At 44.7% G+C, this 23,579-nt stretch overlaps 1 protein-coding gene across 25 annotated transcripts in view; it reads left to right on the top strand.

Moving 5' to 3' along the window:
- LOC135909148 (uncharacterized) overlaps positions 1-23,579 on the top strand; it is a 758,332-nt gene that overhangs the window by 371,811 nt on the left and 362,942 nt on the right. For 4 of the 25 annotated variants that reach the window (XR_011513884.1, XR_010566598.1, XM_070536948.1 and 1 more), the window contains one exon: positions 8,582-8,768. The exons of the other annotated variants lie outside the window; for them this stretch is intronic. Coding sequence is in view for 2 of the 4 variants with exons in the window: in XM_070536949.1 (XP_070393050.1) it covers positions 8,582-8,627 (46 nt within the window). In the remaining 2 variants the exon portion in view is untranslated. Of the gene's footprint in view, positions 1-8,581; positions 8,769-23,579 lie in introns of those variants that run through there. 25 annotated transcript variants of the gene reach the window in all.

Raw genomic sequence — 23,579 nt, 5'->3', positions numbered from 1 at the left:
GCTATTGCACTGAACTCATGTGTGCTTCTGGCTGAGAGACAACCCATAGAAAGAGTGAGTAACCTCACATATCTAGGCGTTGTACTAGATCAGCACTTCAACTGGAAAATGCGTATTGGGTTTTTATGCAAAAAGCTAGGCACTCTGCTTTGCGCTTTTCAAATGTCACCATTTCGTTGGTGTAGCGACATTGAAAACGATTTATTTTTCCCTATTCTTTAGTCTACCTAATCCGGCGAAAATCCCTGCTGCCATGTCCTTCCCTGTTTTTTTGTAGACCTCTGACATTTTGTAGGACTTTGTTCCTGCTTCCGACGGTTGCTGATGATTTCGCAGCGATTGCCTGACCACTTACTGATCTTCTTAAGAAGGCTGTGCCACTAACGTTGGGTCCAGCTCCAACTGCCGCGTTTTCCCACCTAACTACTATCTGAAGCACGCCACCTATACTGGCCCACTTTGACCCGTCCTCTGCGACTGGTCACGGGGTTGGAGCCGTCTCAGCCCAACGGGGACAAGATCGTTTCCTCGCCTACTTTAGCCGACTCCTCGCAGCATGCGTAGCGCAAATATTTGATTACAGAGCGTGAATACCTGGCTCTCCTCTTGGCAGTATCCAAATTTCACCCCTATTTGTATGCCACTCACTTCCCTGTAATCACGTACCGTCACGCGCTCTGCTGGCTTTCGTCATTCAAGTATCCTATCTGCCGGCTTGACCCCTGGGGTATATGGCTACAAGAATGTTCATATATAGTAGTGTACAAGCTGGGCCACCCCCACCTAGACCCCAACTGTTTGTCATGTTACCCAGTGGACGAACCACTCGCCATTGCTGACACCAATATTAACGCTCGCTTTTTCTCCGTCTCTCAACTGTTCAACGTCATTGACTCGCAACGCCGTAATGCCACCTTGCGCGCCATGATTGATCGCTTGGAATGTTCGTTTTCCGATTCGTCCGTTCACTTGTTTGTTCTCCGGGATTATATCATACCGCCACAACGTTAACCCCAGTTGTACTGCCCTGCTCCTCATCATTTCTAAACACCTCCGGTCAGCAGTTTCACGACTTACTAACCACCGGTCATCTCGGCCTTTCGCACACTTACGACCGGATTCGCCTATCCTTATTTTGGCCAGGCCATTCCCGCTCCATTCGAAAAGAAGTTGTGGCATGTGAGAAATGCCAGCGCCGAAAAAAACCATCGACGCTCCATGTTGGTTGCCTTGAACAGCTCGACGTTCCGTCAGAGTTCTTTCGCGTGGGCTTGCCCTCAATTAGCCATTTCCCTCTACCAACGTCTGGCAACAAGTGGGTCGCCGTGGCGACCGATTACGCCAAGCGCTACGCACCAGAGCGCTTCTAATAAGTTGCGCCATCGATATCACCGATTTTGTTCTACACGACTTGATTTTGCAGCGTGGAGCTCCACGCCAACTGCTCGCTGACCGTGGCCGGATATTCAAAATTTATCACCGACATGCAGAAGCCATGCTCAACCAAGTACAAAGTGACTACGTCTTACCATCCACAAACTGGTGATCTCACTGGGGTCTCAATAAAAAAACTGACGGATATGCTTGCAAAGTATGTCTCATTCGACCGTACTGCTTGGGACCTTGCTCTACGCTGTGCCACATCCGCATACAATTCTTCGCCCCAGGACACAGCTGGTTATGCCCCGTTCTTTCAATTGTTAAGCAGAAAATCCACATTACACACTGCCACTGCGCACACCCCTTCCGTCCACTGCAGCAGAGCCCAGCGAATATTCCCTTGACGTCATCACCAGGGCAGCCCAAGCACGCAAAATTGCCCATGCTTGCCCCTGACCTCCCAAGAGAACCAAAGACCTTTGTACGTTCGTCGATACAGAGACGCGCACTTTTCGCTTTCATCTCTGATATGGCTGTGGTCCCCTACTTTGTGCTGTCAGAAAAACTCCTTTCTCGGTACAGCTGCCCATACCAATTGCTGCGTGCCGTTACTCGAGTTGCGTATGATATCGCCCAATTCAACGCTAATGCCTCATCTGCCGTGCATTCCACTGACGTAGTGCATGTCGTGCGCCTCAAGCTCTATTGCTCTCCTGTTGACACGAATATTTAGAAGCACCGACACGGTGCTTCTGCCACCGGGTATAATGCTATGTATATGCATATTGCGTGCTCCTTTTGGACGATACGCACCGGCCCCCCGAAGAAGAACACGAACTGCTCCTGGATCTGAAGCTGTTGGCTCAACTAGACCGCTGCAGTTACTTTGTAAATCTACGTTGTAAATAACCTTCAGTGTTTAATCCCTCGTTCGCGTAACAATATTGTATTCAATCTTGATGCCACAGATACGATTCTTACATAAGCCTACTTGTATACCAACAAAAATGTCCAATCCTGTTCTTGTCAAACTCAAATTATGCATCCTCCACATAAACCTCTGTTTTCTCAATACCAAATAACGTTCCTACACCTGCTAATAAATTAGAAAACTACAATTAGGGTGTATAACTCTTTAAATAGCAATGTTCGTTTTCACAGCTCATGTTTTACGCCTTCGAAACTTAAAAGAAGAGGCGGTTAATGTGGGAACTCCATTAAACCACTCATAAAAAATGTGTAGCGCACAAGTACCGCACCAGCGGCATGAACTACAGCCGGCTTACGGTCATTTTACCTTCTTCACGGGCGCTGTGGCGGTAGGTAGTCCACCACCGCAAACTGCAGTAGTCGTTTTTTTTTGTGGAGGGGGGCAAGGGGAGAGAAGGCTTTACGTGCCTAAACCACGATATGCTTATCGGGCACGCCGAATTTTGACAACCTGGGGTTCTTTAACGTAAAACGAAATCTAAGTAGACGGGTGCTTTAGCATTTGGCCCCCATCGAACTGCAGCCACCATGGCCGGTTTTTGGTACCATGAGCTCGTGCATAGCAGCGCAACATCAAAGACACTAAGAAACCACGAAAGGTCCTGCAGACAACAAACGGAAACGCGTGCGCTGATCTTGTAGACGTTTTTTTTACTGGGAACCACTTTTTGTGTTGCCTCTGCCCGCTTAGCCAAACCTGCGGTCCTCGTATCTAAAATCGCTCCCTGGTTACGCTCTTCATACACAAACTGATCAATCGGCATTTACATACATCTTTGGCTTTCTTCTCTTACTCTCTCTCTCACACAGTTTCTGTTTATTTTTCGCCACGCGTGGAAGGTGGTGCAAAAAGAGTCTCTATACATTTTGTTTTCCGGCCGGAGAAAGGCCGGTCTCCCGCCAGGACGTCGACACCACAACAAGAGTTATTTTTTAAAGAACACCACCAACTTCGACGTTATATATATATATATATATATATATATATATATATATATATATATATATATATATATATATATATATATATATATATATATATATATATATATATATATATATATATATATATATATATATATATATATATATATATATACACACACTGAACTTGTGATTTAACTCTATCAGTCACACGTTCGTGACGTCCGTAATGAGTCCCACATTGAAAGCTACACGCACGCACGAACGCACGCACGCACGCACACACACAAAGAGAGAGAGATAGACTGGCTGATAGACTTAAATCGAAATTTCAATCTGTCTTGGAAAAAATATCCACTTTTTCAGTACTGAAAGAGCTATCAACGTTTCTGACCAGCGAACATTTTGAAATAGTTAGGCCATTGGATTACCGAACGTCCCTATGTGCCCCTACCTTGAAGGGATTGTTAACCCTTCCTTTTCCGCATGCTAGCTAATACTAAGGGAAACAAAATGTCCAGTGATTAGCATACTGCCTAATGCGAAATTTAAGCGCAGCTTTGTACGTGTTTTCATTTCGCGATATATTGAGCCAAAGAATTTGAGACCAAAATCACCGCACCGAGTGGCAATGAGTGGACCAGTGCTGCCAGCGCCTTCGCAGAGGGAAGGGCCCGTATGGGAACGCTGGCATGGTGAGCGGGATTGGATCCAGCAGTGGAAGACGGCAACGACGAACGCGTGAGCAGTGGCACGAGCGAATTCGCATGGTTACGCCGACGCTCAACCCAGGAGCGGATGCCTAAGAACCGCACTCTAAAATGACTCAACACGAAACCGGAGAACATTGTTATGGTGCTTATTTGTCACTGCGTTCGCAACGTTTCTGAGGACTACACTTTCGGATAAAACTTGTAAAGCGGGCAACTTGCGTGATTTCATTTTATCGAAAAATGAAGTGAACTTCTCAGATTCAAGGCGGAAGTTCTCATTGATTGAGCCTGTACATTACTAAAGTACAGTATCTGGAGCCTATATGTGCCCTAAATGCCAGTTATAGGCGCCTCAAACAGTATTCTTTCCTGCCTAAATATCCTAGCTAGATATAAGTAGTGCGTAGACAGAAATTTAATAACCCACCCGACATGCCATCATCATCAAGCATATAATATATTTTATGAAATAAACCTTCGCATTGATAAGCTTACGACATTTATTTTCGCAGATAAACTGAAACTGCCAATAACCGAGGCCTACTTTTTACTGCTGTTGCTCAGTGCTGCAGTAGATATCCGCAATAAAATACGGGACAGAAATAGGGGATTGGACAGCAATAAAATCGGTGCCCAACCCTATGCTCCTTATATTATCAATGGAAGTGTACGACACTCAAGTGCACTCCCATAACCGGGCAACCGACAGCGTTGTTGCAGAAATAAGTAGATTGCTGTGGCTGGCTGTTCACTTCTTCTTGGATAAGTGCATCTCCGCATATATTTTAAAATGGAATGGGCTTATGGAGGTGAGCACTTATACAGCGTCTAAAGGTACTTGCTGTCTTGCGGACAGAGCACTTGTTCCAATTTTTATGATTACCCAATTTGTGGCATAACGATGCTATTTTTGATGGAACAACTATGGCAGGTTTTGGAAATCGCAAAGACTTGTTTGAACCCATGTCCAAATTTTGTCTCGTTTTCTACGCAAATTAATGGGTGTATTTCCCGGCCCCGGTAGCGTACTTCGATGGAGTTGAAATCTGAATATGCTTGTAGACGCCGGTCAAAGTTCAATAACTCAAAATGGCCCAAATTGCGCCTACTCTTCGATAAGCACGGTTTCTTTGATTTATTTCCCGTCACAGTGACCTCATTTTTTCTGAGTGCATGTCACTTGATCTATTACGACGTGCGCAGTCTTTCAAGTTGTGAGGTAAAGATCTGATAAGAGTTCACACGTGTGTAGTGTCTAAAATTTGGAATTATATTCTGCTGAATATTTTCAGTATTGCATGTTCGTAGGTTATTGCAAATATCCAATATTTCCGAATATTGTACCAAATATTATGCTACTCGGTATTCGCTAAGGTTCCAATTTGTAATGGGAGTTTACGATATACTCATAACGAAGGAACATACGTATACTTCCGCTTATAAGCGTCACCCCCGATAACAACACCCCGAAAAATATGAAGCATATGGGTGGATAACCAACGGGAAATTGTGCAAACAACCGCTGAATATTTGTAAAAACATCGTCCTCGTCGCATCTTCGCTCACCGGCTGTGCTCCCTGCCGCTTCGACGACACTCATGGACAATTTCTTCCTAAAGATGGTTTCACGACAAGATGAGTCGCTCTGCAGTGAAACCATACCTCAAGTTGAAATGTGCGCTGCTGCGAAGCCACTCCTCAATTTGAAGTTCGCATGTAACCGGCAACGCAGTTCTACCACTAAATAATAATAAAAAAAACGATTCGAGTTGTACGTACAACTTTGGGACCCTTTAAGTTGTTTAGCTCAATTTTTCTGACATCTCCATGCGCGATATCGCTTATACATTCCCGCTGTGAAGATAGCGCCGTTCAGCTTGTACCCCGCACCCTCGGTTCCGCTGGCGAGATGGTTTTTCGGCTTGCCTAGAGTCTTACTGCCTCTGCGAATATATTTACAATCACATGGCACTAAATCGTAACTTTGGTTGTGGTCATCCGGTTGAACAGTGCTCGTAAAGCCTAAAAGCCAAGGCAGGCACGGTGGTCGATGGTAAACCACCGGGGGAAGTTTGACGCTTATCGGTGACCGGGTCCGATATCGTGCACGTGGGCTAGACTGAGGACCGCAATAGTTGCAGACATGCCCACTAAGTTTGTCTTAGCATTTACAGAAAAAAATGGTTAAAATCACAGGTAGTCAGGCATCAAGTTGAATTTTGCCACACAACATAAACTACCTGCGTCGCAATACACAACATCGCGACGACGCACAGCGGGTAAATGCAAAACGCTCTCGCAACCTCAATCACCAAAATTTTTTTAAGCAAACTGAAGGGCACCAGTGAGTAACGGCCAGTAAACAAATTTATTTTATTGCTGGAGTCATAAGAAATGTTGAACTTGCGTTTCTGCATCCATATATCTGAACAGCAGCATTTTTTAAAATAAGCTCTCCCCAGAGATATACCTGTCTCATTTCTGACAACTAAAGCACCAACTTTTTTATATTTGTCCACTTTAGACACTTGTGTCAAGGTTTTATAAAAATCCCACAACTATTTGAATTGTTCACTTCGAAATTATTTGACGCTAATTAACACTCTCTTTGACTTCACCTTAATTCAAAAAGTATATATTCGCACAAGCATACGTGTTGGTGTCACCATGCTTGTCACCCGCTTTTTTACTGCCTCTAAAAGCAAAAGAAGCACAAACACAGCGTTAGGATTGTTGCTGATTACGTATGTACACTGAGATTGCATGACTCTGTAAATTCACGGCGCTTGCGACGCTATCTTTCGCACTTATCATTGGTGCATGCCGGATTTAAACTCAGCGTGGCAAGTACGCATACGCATACCACTGCACTCAGAGTTTCGATAAATTATGCTGGCTAACGATTACTTCGAGCGCACAAGGCGGGTCGCACTACAGGCCTCTCCCCGAGCGTGGCGCAAAAGTTTAGTGCATCCAGGGCCCACAGGCCGGCAAAGCTTCAAATAGAAAATCAAACAACGCGTCGGCAAACTGCGTGGCTCCGCGTGATAACTTTTGGGATAAACTCTCGGGACTTGCGTGGCGTTCGCATAAACGGCAAGGCACCGCTCCCCAACCTATACTGCATTATTCGAGGAAGGTTGAGCCATACCAGGAGATAGCACGTAAAACGCCTCGGGCAAACCCAGATCCCCGCGCCCCCAAACCAGAGCCACGCTTTGAGTTGCCTGCAAATCATCCGGCATACAAAAATACGCCGAGGATGGGGAAGGCGCCCTAAAATGCGGGAAAAATTATGAACTTTTTCCCCCTGGTTTTCCCGGCACAGTCACTATTTCTCGCGGCAGTAAGTATGGTGCGTAGGCCTGTAGAAAGTAGCGGACAGGGCTCTGCATTACAACGTATGTATCGGTAAATGGCCGTGTCGGGGGAAATATGCTAATAACCCTCGACAAAGAGGAAGGGACGTTGAAAAAAATAAGGAAGCTCTGCGATCTGTCTCCCTCACTGTTTAGCATCCTCCGTTCCAAAGCAGCGCTTGCAGGCAGACCGCGAGCTCGCGAATCTGCAAAACTTTCCCTTGCCGAGGCTTTGTCTGCACAGTGTCGTCTGGTACGCTCCCATCGTGCCTTTACTTACTGTGGCTGCGCCATGCAATCTCCTGCCATCGGAAAGTAGGGAGAAAGCTCCCCTAAATAGTGGACATCGCTGCGGAAGCGACGCTTCGGGGGGGGGGGGGGGGGGGAGGGAGGGAGGGATCCCGCGGGAGTGTTCAGTCACACTTCACGGGGTGCCTCGGGAGCGTTGCTAATGGCCTATAACGACGTTTACATACACTTCCCGCGTGTTACGTTTCGGTAACGTGCTATATGCAGCCCTTCGGCGGTGCTAATGACCCTGAGTTTGGCGCCGATGGCTCCCGCGCCGGCACGTGTCCCTGCCCAGGCTTTCCGACTCGCTTGCCTTTGAGTGAAGCTTCAGTTAAATATCGACATCCCTCCAGAATTAAACACCCGTGGAATGCCAACATCTTGTCATTCTTAATAAATATGGGTAAATAAATAAAGATACCCACCCGGAACGCGAATATTGCTAAACGATAGCTGCGCTGTAAACTGAAATCAGAGTTTAATGACCGGGGACTATAGAATTAACGATATGCAATATAGCACGCACAACCACACGCGCGCGCGTGCGGCAAATTATATCGCTCTACTGCGATATAATTCTGCCCTTCGTTAAGATTTGATTTGGTTTGGTGCCTACAGGTATGGCTCAACCCACTAGGGGGCATCGACTATAAATCGGGGGGCTGTAACCAAGACGGGGAAAATACCTAAATAGAATTTTGCAATTTCAAGATGATATAAATAAATACTAATCGTACTAATACTAATAAATAAATATAAATTAATACTGAATAAATACTAATTTCCAGGCTGTATTATTTTAAAATATGAAGCTGTTATTTTTGTGTTCATATTGAGGAAAGTAAAAAAAAATAAAATTAAAGTGGCAGTCTCTTTGTTTCACTTGCAAAATTAAATATGACATCAAATACGTTCCTATTGCAGTGTCCTAGTGCCGACGCCCCAAGAGACAGTATCACAGGGAGCTTAATGGCCAGTCCAAGTTGGCGAAGGAGACCTTCGAGAAGTCGTTTTCAGCGCACGTCGAACCTACGACAATCTATAAAGAAATGTTCCATAGTTTCAGCTTCGCTGCAATAAAAAAACAACGAGGGGAAGGTGCTGAACTAGACCTGTGGGAATAAAAATTAAGCATTGGTATTCGGCAACGCATTATAGTGAATGAAACCAAATTTTCCTTTTGAACACCACTCACTGTATCAAGGGAATCTAAGGTGCTGCAAATGGGTGCTATTTAATACACATGATTTATCATGTTCTTCTTGAACGGAAGGTTTTCAAAATCTTACAGCCATGATATATGCTGAAGGTTTTAGGATCCTCGGTACAGGGCCTCTGAGAAATGCCGCCGCCAGTTCGTCTACTGAGTCATTTAAAAAGAGTCTCATTTGTCGTGGTACGCATAACAAATGGATGAGGCGTAAATGTTGGGGGATAGATGAATTATATTCTCGGAGAATAGTAAGTGAATCTGGCACTGTTAGAGCAGAAGAAACACATAAGGAGTCGGTTATCATTACGGCTGAATAAATAGATGAGGAAAGTTTTCGTAGGGCTAGAATGATAGCCAATAACTCTGCCTGAAATATTGTTGCAAGTTCGGGCAGTCGAAGAGAGAAAGACCAATTATTGATAGCAAAAAAAATGCCCACTCCTGCCTTCTCACAACAGACAGAAGCGTCTGTGGCTATTACTGTATATATAGGGAGGTTCTCAAGGCGTTCTTAGGAAATATATTATCGAATTCAAGGCTTACTGTCGCAGTAGGTAAATTTGGGAAAACCACATCATGGATTAAGACTTGCAATGGTTATATAGCTTCTGCACCAAAATTACCTGGGGTCAATGCAGTCGAGACCATTGATTCGCAAAGAATGCAGTCGGCTCTCGAATGAGCACATAGAAGGCGTGTATCTCGGGAGAAGCATAGATATTCATTAATGTCTGGACCATCAGTATCCGAAATCGAGTTTGAAGAGAGGACAGATGAGTTTTATGATGGAGAATATTATTCACTACGAATTTTGGAAGGGCAAGACATAGTTGTAATGATTCGCGTTCTAAAAGAACGAGACGGCATAATTTATAAGGAGGACCTCCAGAAAATAATGCGCGACGAAACTCGAAAATGGGGACGGACATACGTACAATAAATCATCAGCAGAGTCCCCCTGCGCATTCCAAAATGACTGTTGCTGACACTTCGTAATAAACCAACGGTCGGTGCTCCTTTAGATGCGATGTATTCTATGTGTGTCCGCCAATAAGGCTTTTCTGTATAATGATTGTACCTGTGGAGTTATCTCCTGATCATACATCAGTGTTATTCGGACGGGAGAAAGTTAAAGGGAAAATTATGATGGCACTTTTATTCATGTTTAGTGACATTTGTATTCTCTTAGGCCACATTTCAATCTGATTCAAATACGACTGCAATGCTTTACGAAGGCTATGTATATCGCTTGACCGCGAAAAAGATGCAATATCATTAGCGTATACGTATACCTGCTAATCACGGTGTGTAGGAATACGACTGAGTGAAATATTAAATAAAATCGGGGAGAGTACTGCGCGTTGCGGAACGCTCCTTGTGTGTTTGTAGCACTGAGATTAAACACTGTTTTGATAGCAATAAAATGTACGTCCACTCAGGAAATCACGAATCCATGCAACTATATACTGTGGGGGATTCACGCTTTCAAATCTGTCGATCAAGATGGTGTGTTCGACACTGTCATACGCCTCCGCAATGTCTAATGTCATTAAGGCCGCGTTCTGGTTGTTGCGGTGAACGAGTTGAATTCAATTCTACAAGCCAACATGAGCCCACCAAATTGAGCAGTCAGGCCGGAACCCATTTGAGATTCACTTAATATTTAGTTGTCGCCTTTCCACATTTCGATATGACCATACAATACTCTCTCGATTAAGTTTACAAGATTTGAAGCGAGAGAAATAGGCCTAATGTTATCTATTGTGTATCCATCACCCTGCTTTTTGAGTAGCCGAATTACTTTGGCAACTTTCCAATCTGGATAAATCCACGCATTCTGCATTGAAAAAGTTATAAATGTAAGCAAATCTTGGGGGGACAATTCGAATATTATTTACATCATTGCTGTAGTTCTGCCATCAGGATCTGGAGCTGAAGCTGGCAGTGACGTTACCACTTTCGCTAATTCTTCTAATGGGAGTGCTGTGAATTCATCAGCTTGTTCAGGTGCCGGCATATGATAGGGTAGAAGTGACGTGAATTGACTCTATAAGCCCTTTGCAATCTTCTCCTCTAAATGCACCATGCAGTTTCGTGGAAGTTAAACTAAGAGGTTCTACATTTGTTGGTGCCTAAACAATCTTTTTAGATCGTAGAAACCTAAATAGTGATTTTTAATGCTAGACTGTGACAGGTAACTGTAATGTTTTGCATTATAATTTTATTTCGCTTTGTCAACTGTCTGCCTGAACGTCGCTGCAACAAAGTTAATGTCATTCCAATTACGTGGACACTTGTTATACAGTAACTTTTTCCACGCTGCTTTTCTTCTTCTTTACTCGTGTTCACAGTCAGGATTCCACCAGGACGAATAAGTACCACCTTTGGTTGACTGCAAACTAAATGAATCTGGATTTTGTATAACTGTCACTTATAACGTGACACTTAAGTGCGTTTACCTCGTCACTTAGTCCTCCCTGTTTCTTAAAATTTTATCAGAATGAATCTTCAAATTTGCTATAATTAATATATGCGCGGACATGCTTACGGCTCAACTTAATTTGGCACGCAATTTCAAAATTATTGGAAGGTGGTCACTGTTTGTGGCCGAGGCGACAGCAGACCAGGACCAAATGACACAACCGGAACTGGAAAAAGTGAGGTCTAGCACCGAACGGGATTTGCCGGATACAGAGTTGGGGTTCTCCAATTTACACAATTAAGGTTGTTTGACGAAGTCCAATCTAGTAATCGTTTGCCACAAGAAACGAACCAATAGCCCCATGATACATGGTGAGAATTGAAATCACCAGCTATGATTATAATATTTCTGCATGCTGCAACTGCGGCATCAAGAGCACCTGTATTTATAACTCCTGTAGAAAAATAAACATTCACTATCGAAAATGGGGCACAATCAAGCAGCATTACGTCCAATGCTAGCACTTCCCTTTCTGCAGAAAATTACTGGTTACTAATCTTAGCTCTATGATACATTTTAGATGAGATGAAAAATTCTAAATGCCCTCTACGAGAAGGGCGATCCAGACGAAAATTATGATAGTTTGTTATTGTTATCTCGTGTGATCTGTAGATACTCATGTTTTTTGCAAGATAAACAAATCAGAAGGAAGTTCTTCGGAAAGGTATAACAAATCAGTGGCAGCAGCAAAAATGGAAGGACAGTTCCACTGTAGCCCTTTTAAGGTCCCTTTGTTGACGCTATACTGGCAGTATTACCTGCCGTCTGTAAAACACTATATTTTAGGAAATCATCCTTTGATAGGTTGTCATTTTGACGCTTTTAAGCCTTTCTTTAACAATGATAGTAGTTCTAGGGGAATACGGAGAAGCGCGACGTTTACACGTTCGATCATTCAAATCCGTGTTCTCAGTGTTTTCTGGACCGGACTCACAACGATTACCACGCTGGCGTTCGACATTAACTGCAGAAGGTTCTGTTTCGTCAGTACTGCGGTGCGAGGTCTCTGCCGATAGGCCTTTGTCTATATTCTAATGAGAAGCTTTAATGTCAGAAACAACAATTGGTCGCGCAACAACTTGCAAAAGTTATGGCATCTGAGCCCCGAAGACTTGCCCAATGGCCTTTAAAAGGTTGGAAAAAAGACAGTCAAGGGCTTTTGCCACAGCTTTCTCCACAGCAGCTGCTACAACATCACCAAGAGATGCAACCATAGTTTTTTGAGTGACGTGCAGCAGCTTCAGCGTACCCACATAATTTCTCTAACAGAACAGCCAGAGTCTTACGACGCGAACATCGCTTCCGTTCTATAAGTGGTAGAATTTCAAACCCTTGGTCTCTCACAGGGCATTTAGAACAGTCCGCAGGCTGGGAACCTTCGCAGAAGCAGCACCGCTCGGCCTAAGAGGGACGCGTCTTTGCATCGTGGCATTCTCCACAAATGCGGCACCGAAGCTCTGATCTACATCCCTAATGATGTGGCCAGATCGCCAACACTGAACGCATTGCAGTGGGTGGTGAGGAAGTGCTTCAACCCTGTTTATTAGAGGTCATGCCTTGATATCTGACGGTCTAGTCACGCCTGCAAAAGTGACAATAACCGACTCTCTGGGACTGTTTGATTCTCAGAAACTCGGGAACATCAATAGGCGGATAAGGCACCTGCCGTGGAAAACACCTGCATCACCTCGGAAGCACACAGACACGCGTCGACTCCCCAACTAGCTCCTTAACGCAAGCTAGATGAAGAGGAATAAAATGGCTTACTGGATGATTCACTAACATTCCACAATTTAGAAGGTCGGAGACACAGGTCCGGTCCGGCGAAGAACATACAATGTCCCCACTGCCAAATTGTCGAACATCGGTTATGCTCTGGAAGGGTGCGGTAGCTTTCTGCAGCTCTTCTTGAATTGCCTTTGGGTTCTTCACTCGGATGAATCCCCCATTGACCGGCACTAGGGCAACTGGAGCGCTATGAATGCCACTGCGCAAGGAAGTCTCTACAGAGATATCACTAGTGGGAAGGGAGGCCGTCCAGAGGAAAGGCCGCTGGCCGGGAGAAGAAGGAGAAATTAGGAACTCACTATGAGATCAACGAGATTATGAGAGGAAAATTCTAAACAAAACTAAAAACAAGTAAACCGCTTGATACTTGACCAATAACCCACAACACGAGGCCTGGAAAGAGCGTCCGTAGAACACCAAATCAAACCGCCGACGGCCTACGATGAAGGTGGACCAGGAGGGAACAGAAGCGGCCAGGCGACGACCGTCAACGGGGCCCAGGATAGCTGTGGTCAGGAACAATGTTCTTCGTTCCGCTGATGTTCGGTTTTTGGGGCAAGAGTTCGACCAAGCTGCAGTCGCTTTGCCTCTTCTCCTTCGTGAAGAGAGACAAACATTTATCTTCCTCTCCTTCTTTACCTCGCGAGGTCGGGCTTTGCGGAGAAAAATTTAGAAAGAATGAGCTAGTTACGCGGCAGAACACGGTAATTAATTACCTGCAATAAGTGCATGGTCGAAATCTAACGTTGAAGAATTTGAAATATGTGCTATTACACAATAGTTAGCTGTTCAAGTGCTCTCCACGCGCACTACAGTGATATAAAATGACCGTTTCTCTTTCAAAATAAAATTTCATTTATGCGTTTCCTCTAAGTTCCCAACGCCAGCACTATGCAGTGAACCCCTGTATCGTGTCCGCATGCAGAAAAAAAAAGGCTATCGTCAGTATTGGCTCCAGTGTCGTAACCTTCCACAGCTGGCTCGTTGGCGCTTCTCGGCGCTAACGCGCGAACGCGCTCGTGTCATAGCTCACGCGTTTGTCGTCGTAATTAATTATTTAATTAATTAGAGGGAAACACAAAGACACAATCAATAATTGAGAACTACTTTAATGAACCGTCAGGATTTACCCAGTCATAAACACAAGGGCCGTACGTTTCAGCTTCGCTGGTTAACTATCTGTACGGAGGGCTTGGGCTGATAATTTTTTTAGTAAGTTCACAAGAGTTACGTTGTTGGGCACAACAAAATGTTGTCTCTTTTGAACACGTCATGTCAAGCACAACACTCGGAAATGCCTGTTCAGCCATGTGATAGAGATTTGAGCAAATATTGTTCTGGAAACCTTTCCGTTCGCAAGAGCCAAAGCTGTGTGTTAAGCTCTATGCACCGGCGATTCACGGAGGGCTGTTAGTTGTCCTGAGTTGAAAGAGCCCTCCTTGGTGTCTGTCTGGGTGGACGGTTTCTTATACAACAGCGGGGGGCTGCCTTCGTCCGCCGACGAGATTGGAGACGCGCTGGCGCCGAAGTATGAGAGACCGTGCGGGGCAAACGCATCCTGTCAGCGCTGTCTGAATGAATTATGCGCCTTACTCCGTCTCAGACAGCCGCACACGCCTTGCGAAGGGGAAGGATACCAAAGACTGACACACAGCAATAGGGATGCGTGATATCCACATCCCTGTACTGTCGTGCAGAAGAGGTGCAGGGCTGTCGAGGCTGCGGGATGCGCTTCAGTGACCCTCACTGCGCAAAGAAAAGTAGTTCCAACTTTCGATAGCGATTGCTCTTCGCATCTTACGCGCACTAGTTAAGTAAGGGAATGACACTACTTGCGGGTCTAACAGAGATTTTTGCCCGATTATTCATAGGGCAAACCACACCACGCAGAAATGTACATCCGGCCATGCACGCAATTTTTGACAGCGCGATCGCTCCCTTAATCGTGTTGGGCAAGTTCTCTAGGCTCCGTCAGTATTGCACGGTTTTCTTCAGAGATTGAAATCGATGCCAGACGAGCGCGGCGGTTCCGAGAAGATAAAAGGCGCCCTCGAAGGCGCGTAAGAGACCACCCTCGATCGTCTTAGCTTGAATCCTCAAGTGCCCGGATCTGGCGACACTGACCGATGTGACGCCACGATGTCTCGCCACAGTCTCTCCGTTCCGCTGTGCTCTCGTCTCACAATGCCGCGGCGCGTACTATTGTTGCCCTGTCGAGAGGCTTTGTTGTCCAGTTCCGGGAAAGACAAGCGTCTCTTGGCCAGTATCATCTGAAGTATTGTAGCTCTTCGAGCCCCCGTACAAACGTATCCGCAGTCTTAGCATGTTAGGTTGGCTTAATATGCAAGCACTCAACTTAGTAATATGCGTTGGCACTTGCCCTTTCTCATCGTCTCTCGCAAGATTTATGGGGCTTCTTGCGACTCGTCTCTTATTTAGGAGGTCGTCTTAATTTAATTTCATGGAGATTCGTCTGTCTGCCTTGAATTATTTCTGAGGCGATGAGTATGCACAATGACTCCAAGAAATTATACACGTTCCAACACAAGGAGGGCGCTTTACAGCTTCAAACTTTCCTTGACGTAAATACTTTGATATTAACTCAAAATGTGCAGCTTGTCTCCGGTTACATGTGACTGACTGTTCAGTTCCTTTTGCCAAAGTACAGTGCGTGCACTTAGGCAAGAAGTCAAGCTATAAAGGATTCCTTAATTTCAAAAATAATAAAAAAGCATGATGCTTTATAATATTATCGGGATATATAGCGCTACTGATACTAACGGACATATATAGGGTCACACAAGAGCAATCGGCAGCGACATCTCCTAGGCCGCCAACATGGGGGAAAGGAAGCACTTCCTCCAAAGTGCAAAAAAATAGAGCGCCCCTATTTTCGTTTCCTTATTGGTGAAAGCAACTGTGAAATTGGCACCTCTCAGACAGAAAAACTCGCGAACATGCAATTATTGACGCCTGCCGTGACCCGCTCTTTCTTACATATTCTGTGTTTTTTTTAGCGGTTTCCAAGCTTTATGCAGAAACAAGAGAACCGTGTTGTACTTTGTCCATTGCGTTATATTCAGCACGTCAGAGCAGCCCCGACGCTGGGTATCATTAAAAAAGCGTTCCTCATGTGCAGTGGTAATTTTATGTATTTTTAGCATTATACGTTTGAAGACCACCTAGAATTGATACAGTGATAAGCACTATGCTTGCACAAGTAATGCGGGGAATACACGAGGTGTTTCAGCGCACACTTTCAAATTTTTTTATAGGCCGCCTGTGGCAGGTAACACAATTCTAGTTCATGAGCTGGTCTGCTTGAAGAGGCAGACATTACTTGCACAAACAAATTGAAATGCATAATCGACTAATTAACTGATTAAGGTTTTAACTAATTACCGTATGGCTCATATTGCAGTTTACAAATTTTAGCCGTGGAGTTCGCAAGGCGCACCTACTTTGAACGAATTCTCAGGGTGACACCAGTTTCGAAATGTTAATTCCCAAGCTTTCCGGAGAAATCTAGTGGCGTTCCAGTTACTTAATTAACAAATCTTGTTTGTTGCATTTAAGCACGAAATTAACGGAAATGCCAGTGCATTTCTTATTTCTTTCTTATGGGTACGTTATATAATCGCACGCTATGGATAAAAAACGCTCGCTGTAGGCTGCCTAATGAAATTTATTTTACGTTGTGTTCTTCTGCTGATATTCCTGCTTTGTTCTGTCGTATGTGTGCACATGTTCCAGGATATTATATGAGATTGAGCACTGCATTAAAATATATTTGGTATATGTATTTCTGTCTCTTCCTTATGTATCTTGTTTGTTTTTTCTTATTTTTCTCACCCGTGATGTCTAGGCATGTTGTAGTGCTTTAAGTTTGAACTTTTGTAAAAAAACTGTGCTTCCGCTCTGCTCTCCTCTTGCTGTGCGGATAATGCATCTAGTCAAGCTATCTCGAAGATTTTTTCCCCTCGCTTGCTCTCCGCAATACTATATATATATATATATATATATCTTGCGGAAACAAATGTTACCATACCATGTGACGTTGCAAAACTACCTGCACTGGTATTCTAGTCAAGCAGAAGTAACACATTTTTCTACTTACGCAACACACGGCCTTATCGCTTTCCAGTGCAAATATTGAAAAGATGAAAAGCCGCTTGAATACAAAAAAAAAATATGGAGGGCGTCAGCGCGAACGTGTTGAAAAAATAAAATCCATCGTTCGCGTTTTGCAACTGAAATTCCCCGCCTTTCCCGCTCCGAGTGCGGTGTTTCTCCAGGCCCCTAACCGCATTCTCGTCACGGTTCTTGCGGCAATCGCTGAAGTCGCTGAGCGCGATTCTGCGCGACAAACTGAATGCTAATCGTGAACGGCACCGCCTTTTTCGTGGCGCCTGAGGTGAATTGATATGTATATTTGTCCGCAGGCTTGGCTTCGACTACTGGCCTGTCACCAGCAGCCACAGTACCCTTTTTACGACATATTGCGCAAATGAGGAAGGTAGATATGAATTGTTCCTGCGGCTCGACCGTTGCCTCGTTCGAGCTCACATTTCTCACGGAGCTGGTCATTCTCGGTGCACGTTCGAAGACTGTTTTGGTGAAGAATTGTGTGTGGCGAAAAGTAGTTGGGTACAGCAGCCAATTCATTGTACCCGAGCTCACATATAACGAAATTAAACGGAACGGTTGTTGGTGTTAAATTTGTTACATACAAATTTATTATCTGCCGTGGAGAAAAAAGGTTGGCAAGTGATTCATTTTGTAGTAAGCAAACCTGCGCGTATTACGCATTAATTCTTGCCCGAGAATTAATGGGCTCCTCAGGGTTAGTAAGAACGTAGAGGTGATCCAGCACACTTCCGTCAATAGACTGCAGTTTTAGTTGGGCGTTCGCAAACCACCCACGTACGCAGCGCGAGGTCGTGTGTAAGTAGCGAAGCGCACGTGCACGCACAAAACGGCAATACTTCGCCGGAGGAAAACGTTGAGAAGGGGAATGGCGACTTGCACGCGCAGGAGGCGGTAGCGTGCTACTCAGCGCCGGTATATGACAGCTTTTGAAACTTGGTAGCCAATTTCAGCCGCCACCGAGTCAAACCGTAAGCCGGAGTCATATCTTCGGGCGCAGCAGTATCGGAAATTGCTCTCTCGTGGACACGCGAGAGCGTCCTGCAGAGACCGCACAGACCGCAGCGGATGCTACGCAGCTTTTCAGAAGTTGCGGGCACATGCAAGGGAACCGCGCGTGTTCGTGCGTATTGAGCCTGTGCACTGTCGCGTGTATATGTGTATATGTATAGGTGTCGTGTGCATATGTACAGATGCTGCGGACGCTCAACTAAAACGCTTTATTTTACACATACGCACGCGGGCGTATGTGTGAAATAAACGTGAAAAGGGAATCGGGAGCGTCGTCGAAAATGTCTACAAGAGAGATTAGTCGCGCCAAGCGCAGCGAACAACGAGCTCGGCGACAGAGGCAGCAGGAGTCGACCGACGAAGGTGTGGCCAAGCTATCGCTATTGCATCAACAAAGAAGACAATTCGTGGCTTTGAAACACGCCAACAAAACAGCAGAAGGACGACAGAAGCTATTTGAGAACGACAGATTGCACAAGCGTGCCAAGAGCGCTGCCGCAACGGATGAACAGCGACAAGCCCGACTAGCTGCGGACGTTGCATAGCAGCATCCGCAAGGCCGATCTCTGTCTTTGGCAACGGCTGCGACGGCCATCTTTAAGCGGGACTTACCGGCAACCCGTTTGCCTTTGTGTGTTGTGTGTGCGACAGAGTGTGGCACAAGGATTGGCACTTCGTCACGACCCCCATGTGCGCGACGTTGGCTCTGGCTTCGTACTACGCATGCGCACTGTCGCCTCCGTGGATTCCCTGCGTACGCAGGGTTGTTAAGTAAGCCCAACCAATGTCGGCTCAGACACCGGCGCAGCACGTACATCTCACAAAGAGCCTCTTGAAGCGTCGGGAAATGTCGCTCCTTACTTGGAAACTGACGCCCCGAGTCTGTTTATCCAATGTCCATGCCATGATGAGTAATGTAACTTTGAAGAATATCGGTCAGTAAGTTGCCCGCGTTCGATATAGAAAGTAATACCTTTTATTTGGGTTCCTTAGGTGATAGCGTTCGATTGCCATTTCTTCGACAAAATATTCGGCATCGGCTTTTCGCGCCCTTGCTTCGTCCATAATGAATAGGGACATGTACTCGTTTGGGGCGACCGAGGGCATAAGACATCGTCAGTAAAAGAAGCGATGGCGCCATCTGTCGTTAGAAGTGAAAGACAATGGAACTCAATCATAGCCTCCGAGATTTTGCACGCTGGCAGGTTTCGCCTGAACATCGCCCCCGAGTGCTCCGTGATCGCTGCGCATGTGTGAGCTGAGAAAAGGTGAGAAAGGAGAACAGTTCTTTTTTGCAGGATGTGACGTCACATTGTTGCTTGTTTTTACTTTTTTGAAAGAGCTACTCTCGAACGTAGATGAGCCATTGCCGTCGTGTCGGCTGCAAGACGTTCTGCGCGCGCTTGGCGCGCTTTTGTGCGTGTCGAGAGCGTATAACGTGCGCGATATTCGTGCGAGCGCAGTTTGACTTGAGCAATCGTGGGCTTGGACTCCGTGAGATTTGCTTTCGTCATATGCGAGTTAGGGGCTTGCCGACAGGTAAACCGCCGCTGTACTTAGGTGAATACCTTGTTTTCGTGGTCCTGAAATAAATAGCGCGTCGCTGCGATGGCGACTTCAATCGAGTGCGGTAATTGCTGCGCATTGCGGGCGATTTAATTGCACAATACGTGCTGCATTATCGGTGCAGATAGAGAAAACTTATCCTGTGAGCCTTACTTCCGTCAGTCAGTCGGGTAGATGTTTCGCTCTTATCCAGTGCACATTTCTTGATATCCACTAAGGTCTGCTTCAAATATCGACGAAGTGTCTATTGATCGTGCAGATGTTTTTTTTTTAATTCACACAACTGGCGATGGGCAGCAGCGTCACGGCCGTGAGTTTTCCTTTCGAGCAAACCTTTTCAAATTGAAGTTTTCGCTCCTGTTCGCGAGATATAGAAAATTTAAGTGTTACACCCGCTGCTGTATTTTTCGATTCCATGTGACCTAGATTTAAGCTGCCTGAGGTTGTATTAACGCGCGCAGAGGCTTTTCGAAAAATAGTTGTCACGTACTGAGAAATCAATGCAGTGTGCCAGTTCTTTTGGAATGGTGCTATTTGTGAAATTGATCATATTTCCCCTAGTTATGCTCAACTACTTACTGGTCAGATGCTTGAACTTCCGAAGAAGTATTTGTAAAGTTTTCCTTCCAACTCAGCATTGTAACCGACGGTTCTCGGAAGTATGAGTGGTATTTGCCCCTGCAACACTGCCATGAGTTCAAGTTCAAATTGTGCCCACCAACTGTCTATCCCTGTGCCAATAGAAAGCAAATAACTCATTTCTCAATTGTCGCAACATTTCTTTTTCATTCCATCTTCAAGAAATTTGTTTACTTCTTTTCCTGGTCATTGTGGACTTGCACACATTGAAGTTTTGGATAGTTTGGCAAAAGCATTGCATAGTGGGACTGTAGGTTTTTTTTTGTATTTAGCGCATTGTTCTTCTGACTGGACAAATTAAGTAACTGCATTACAAATATTTCACTTCCTTAGAATGTCTGTTCCATGTGCCTCATAACAGTACACAGTTGAATTTGGCACATGCACCTTCATATGACCAAGTGTAGATTTGTATTGCTATGGAAATAAGAACATGAGTGCTTCAATAGTCTTCATCACATTGCTGATGCCTTCAATGTATGAAAATGGCTTGTAACAATATTGGTGTGTTTCATGTGAGGATATGGAATAGAATAACTTTCTTCTTTTATGCTGAACGTATTCACCCCTTTTGCCTGTTGGGCTTCAAATCTTGTAGAAAATGGTATGAGCAGCCTGGGGTGTTCCTGAAGAGCAATGCTAGTTTGTGCATGATCATATTGTTGCTGCTGGGAAGATGACATCTTAGGCACATTTTCTTCATACAATTAACACAAATGTTTCCTTCTTTCCCCTTGTGGCTCAATCGTAGTAGACCTGTTCGTTTTTCAGTTACTTTGTTGTTTATTTTTGTTACATATCAGTGTTATGTATTATCAAGTTAGTGGGAATATAAAGCTATTTGATGTTGTATTCATGGGGAATCCTAGCCGATCCGTCCTCATGGGTATGTGCCATATGTCACAGGCCTATTAGTATCCCAGCCTATTATCCCAAAGTATCCCAAAGCCTATTTTGTATGCTTGCAGATGAGTTGAGATTTACACATCAATGCCAGCTCACAAAGCATCTAATACGCCAATCAGTCAGCCACCTCTGCAGATGGAGAATTCTGCAGTTTCCAATCATACTGTTTCTGTTGTCCTTGGCAGAGATGTTGATTGTACACAGAGGGAATATATTGTTGGACAATAAAAATAAGTTGCCATGACAAGCGCAATATATTGTAGAAATTATAATAGGCTATGACCAGCATTAGCGCAAGCCCTGCGGTATCTAAAAAATGAGTAAAGTGCTGGTTTTCATATGCTATAGCTGCTGTGTGCATTAAGCTCAAAACTCCCTTCTTGGCAACATAACCCAGGAATGCCCACTCCAAACACTCTTGCACTTGCACTTTGACAGCATCTGCTTTGACCTACCTAACTGCATATCAGCAAAGATGCGTCTAGTTCACTAAAGACTGACAATGCTGCATTCGAATAGAACCAAACTGTTCTCGAAAAGTTCTTGAAACAAGTCAAGCAGGTTTTTGAGAACTTTTAATCTGGCAAAATGACAAAATGGAAGTTATTTGAAATAAGTGATGCAATGCTGATGAGGTTTGGGCATGCATTTCAACGTGCTTGGCCTTCATTATCTCTCGTCATAATGAACCTGCCAAATTGGCAAGAATCTTGAATGAATTCTTCACTACACCCAACTATTTTGTTGCTGCCCTATATTGTCTCCATAGGAAGAGTGCACAACAGAAATCTTGTGGCTTCCTGTTATCATAACACTCTATAACTTCCTTAGATGTAGGGCTATTTGATATTCACCAATAAATACTTCCACAGGATTTAGATGATGCCTTTAAAGATGTGTCCCTCATGCTTACATGTAAAGGAGCACTGACATTTAACTTTTGGACTGAATTTTTTTATATTAATCTGGTTCCAAATGGCAGCTTTTATGACCACACCATGCCACTGAAAGCTGCATGTGCTTTGAGCGATTCTTTATGTGTGCTAAGACTTGCTTCACTAAATAAATTTTCTTATGCCTCTTCTCAAACATCTAAATTAAAATTAATTTAATTCTAGTATTCTATAAGTCACAACCACAATACGATTACGAGGCATGCCATAGTTGCAAACTCCGGCTTAACTTTAATCGCCTGAGGTTTTTAACATGCACCCACTCCACAGTGTGCACCAAGACAGAAACACCAATGTTGTGCTGCATAGTGGTCCTAACATGCTCAGTTTTCAATGACCTAATAATGGCATCGCTTACTGATGAACAACTGCAGCATGCATCATTTGTTTGTGACCTACCATGCAATGTTGTCACTAGATTATGGGGCCACACTGCCTTTGGCACATGTTTAAATGTTGGCATTAAGGAAATATTTGTTGCGCATAGAAGGAATTTGAAGTTTTGTAGTGTAGTTAACTGAATGACAGCTACACACGCATAATAAAAAAATTGTGCCAGGACTACTTAAACTCTGCATTGTTTGAGTTTGACCAATTCTTGCAATTTTGCACATTTCGGATGACTGCAGGTCATTCATTACAGTTATACCAGCTTTTGTACTTTTTAGACATGCTGTTTGCCCCGGTTTTATACAGTGATCATAGATAGCCACACCACACCATGTTGGTAGTGACACGTGTACTTATCTTTATCGGGCGACCACGTGTCGCCGCTTAACAATTGTAATCGCGCAGCGAGGGACGCGCCTGCATGTATCCGACGTTTCTGGAAAGTTATCGATGCTTCTACCCGGCTGTCTGCTGTCGCCGAACCTTGTGTTATCTGATTTCATCGCGTTACTCGAATGGTGCAGAACTTTGTGGAAGGCACGCGGGTCCGAACGATTAGTCTGGAAGATTCGACGACTGCTCTATAAAAGCCGACGCGCTTGACCCGCTGATCAGATTTTCGACGATCGCCGAGCGTGTTCGCCGCTATCGTTGCGCTATAAGTGTAGCCTGATTTGTGGGCACAGGTTCGCCCAATAAAAGTTAGTTTTCTTGTTCACAGTATTGCTACTGTCTTATTCAACGTCACCACCACGTGACATCTGGTGGAGGTGCTTGTGCGTTCATGTACCGAACGCCCCCGCAAAGCCGCAACCCAAGCCCGAAGCC

This window comes from Dermacentor albipictus, chromosome 4 (genome assembly GCF_038994185.2).
Source record: "Dermacentor albipictus isolate Rhodes 1998 colony chromosome 4, USDA_Dalb.pri_finalv2, whole genome shotgun sequence".
Classification (NCBI taxonomy): domain Eukaryota; kingdom Metazoa; phylum Arthropoda; class Arachnida; order Ixodida; family Ixodidae; genus Dermacentor; species Dermacentor albipictus.
The sequence above is the reverse complement of the archived record's forward strand: the minus strand, read 5'-3'. Positions and strand labels throughout refer to the sequence as shown.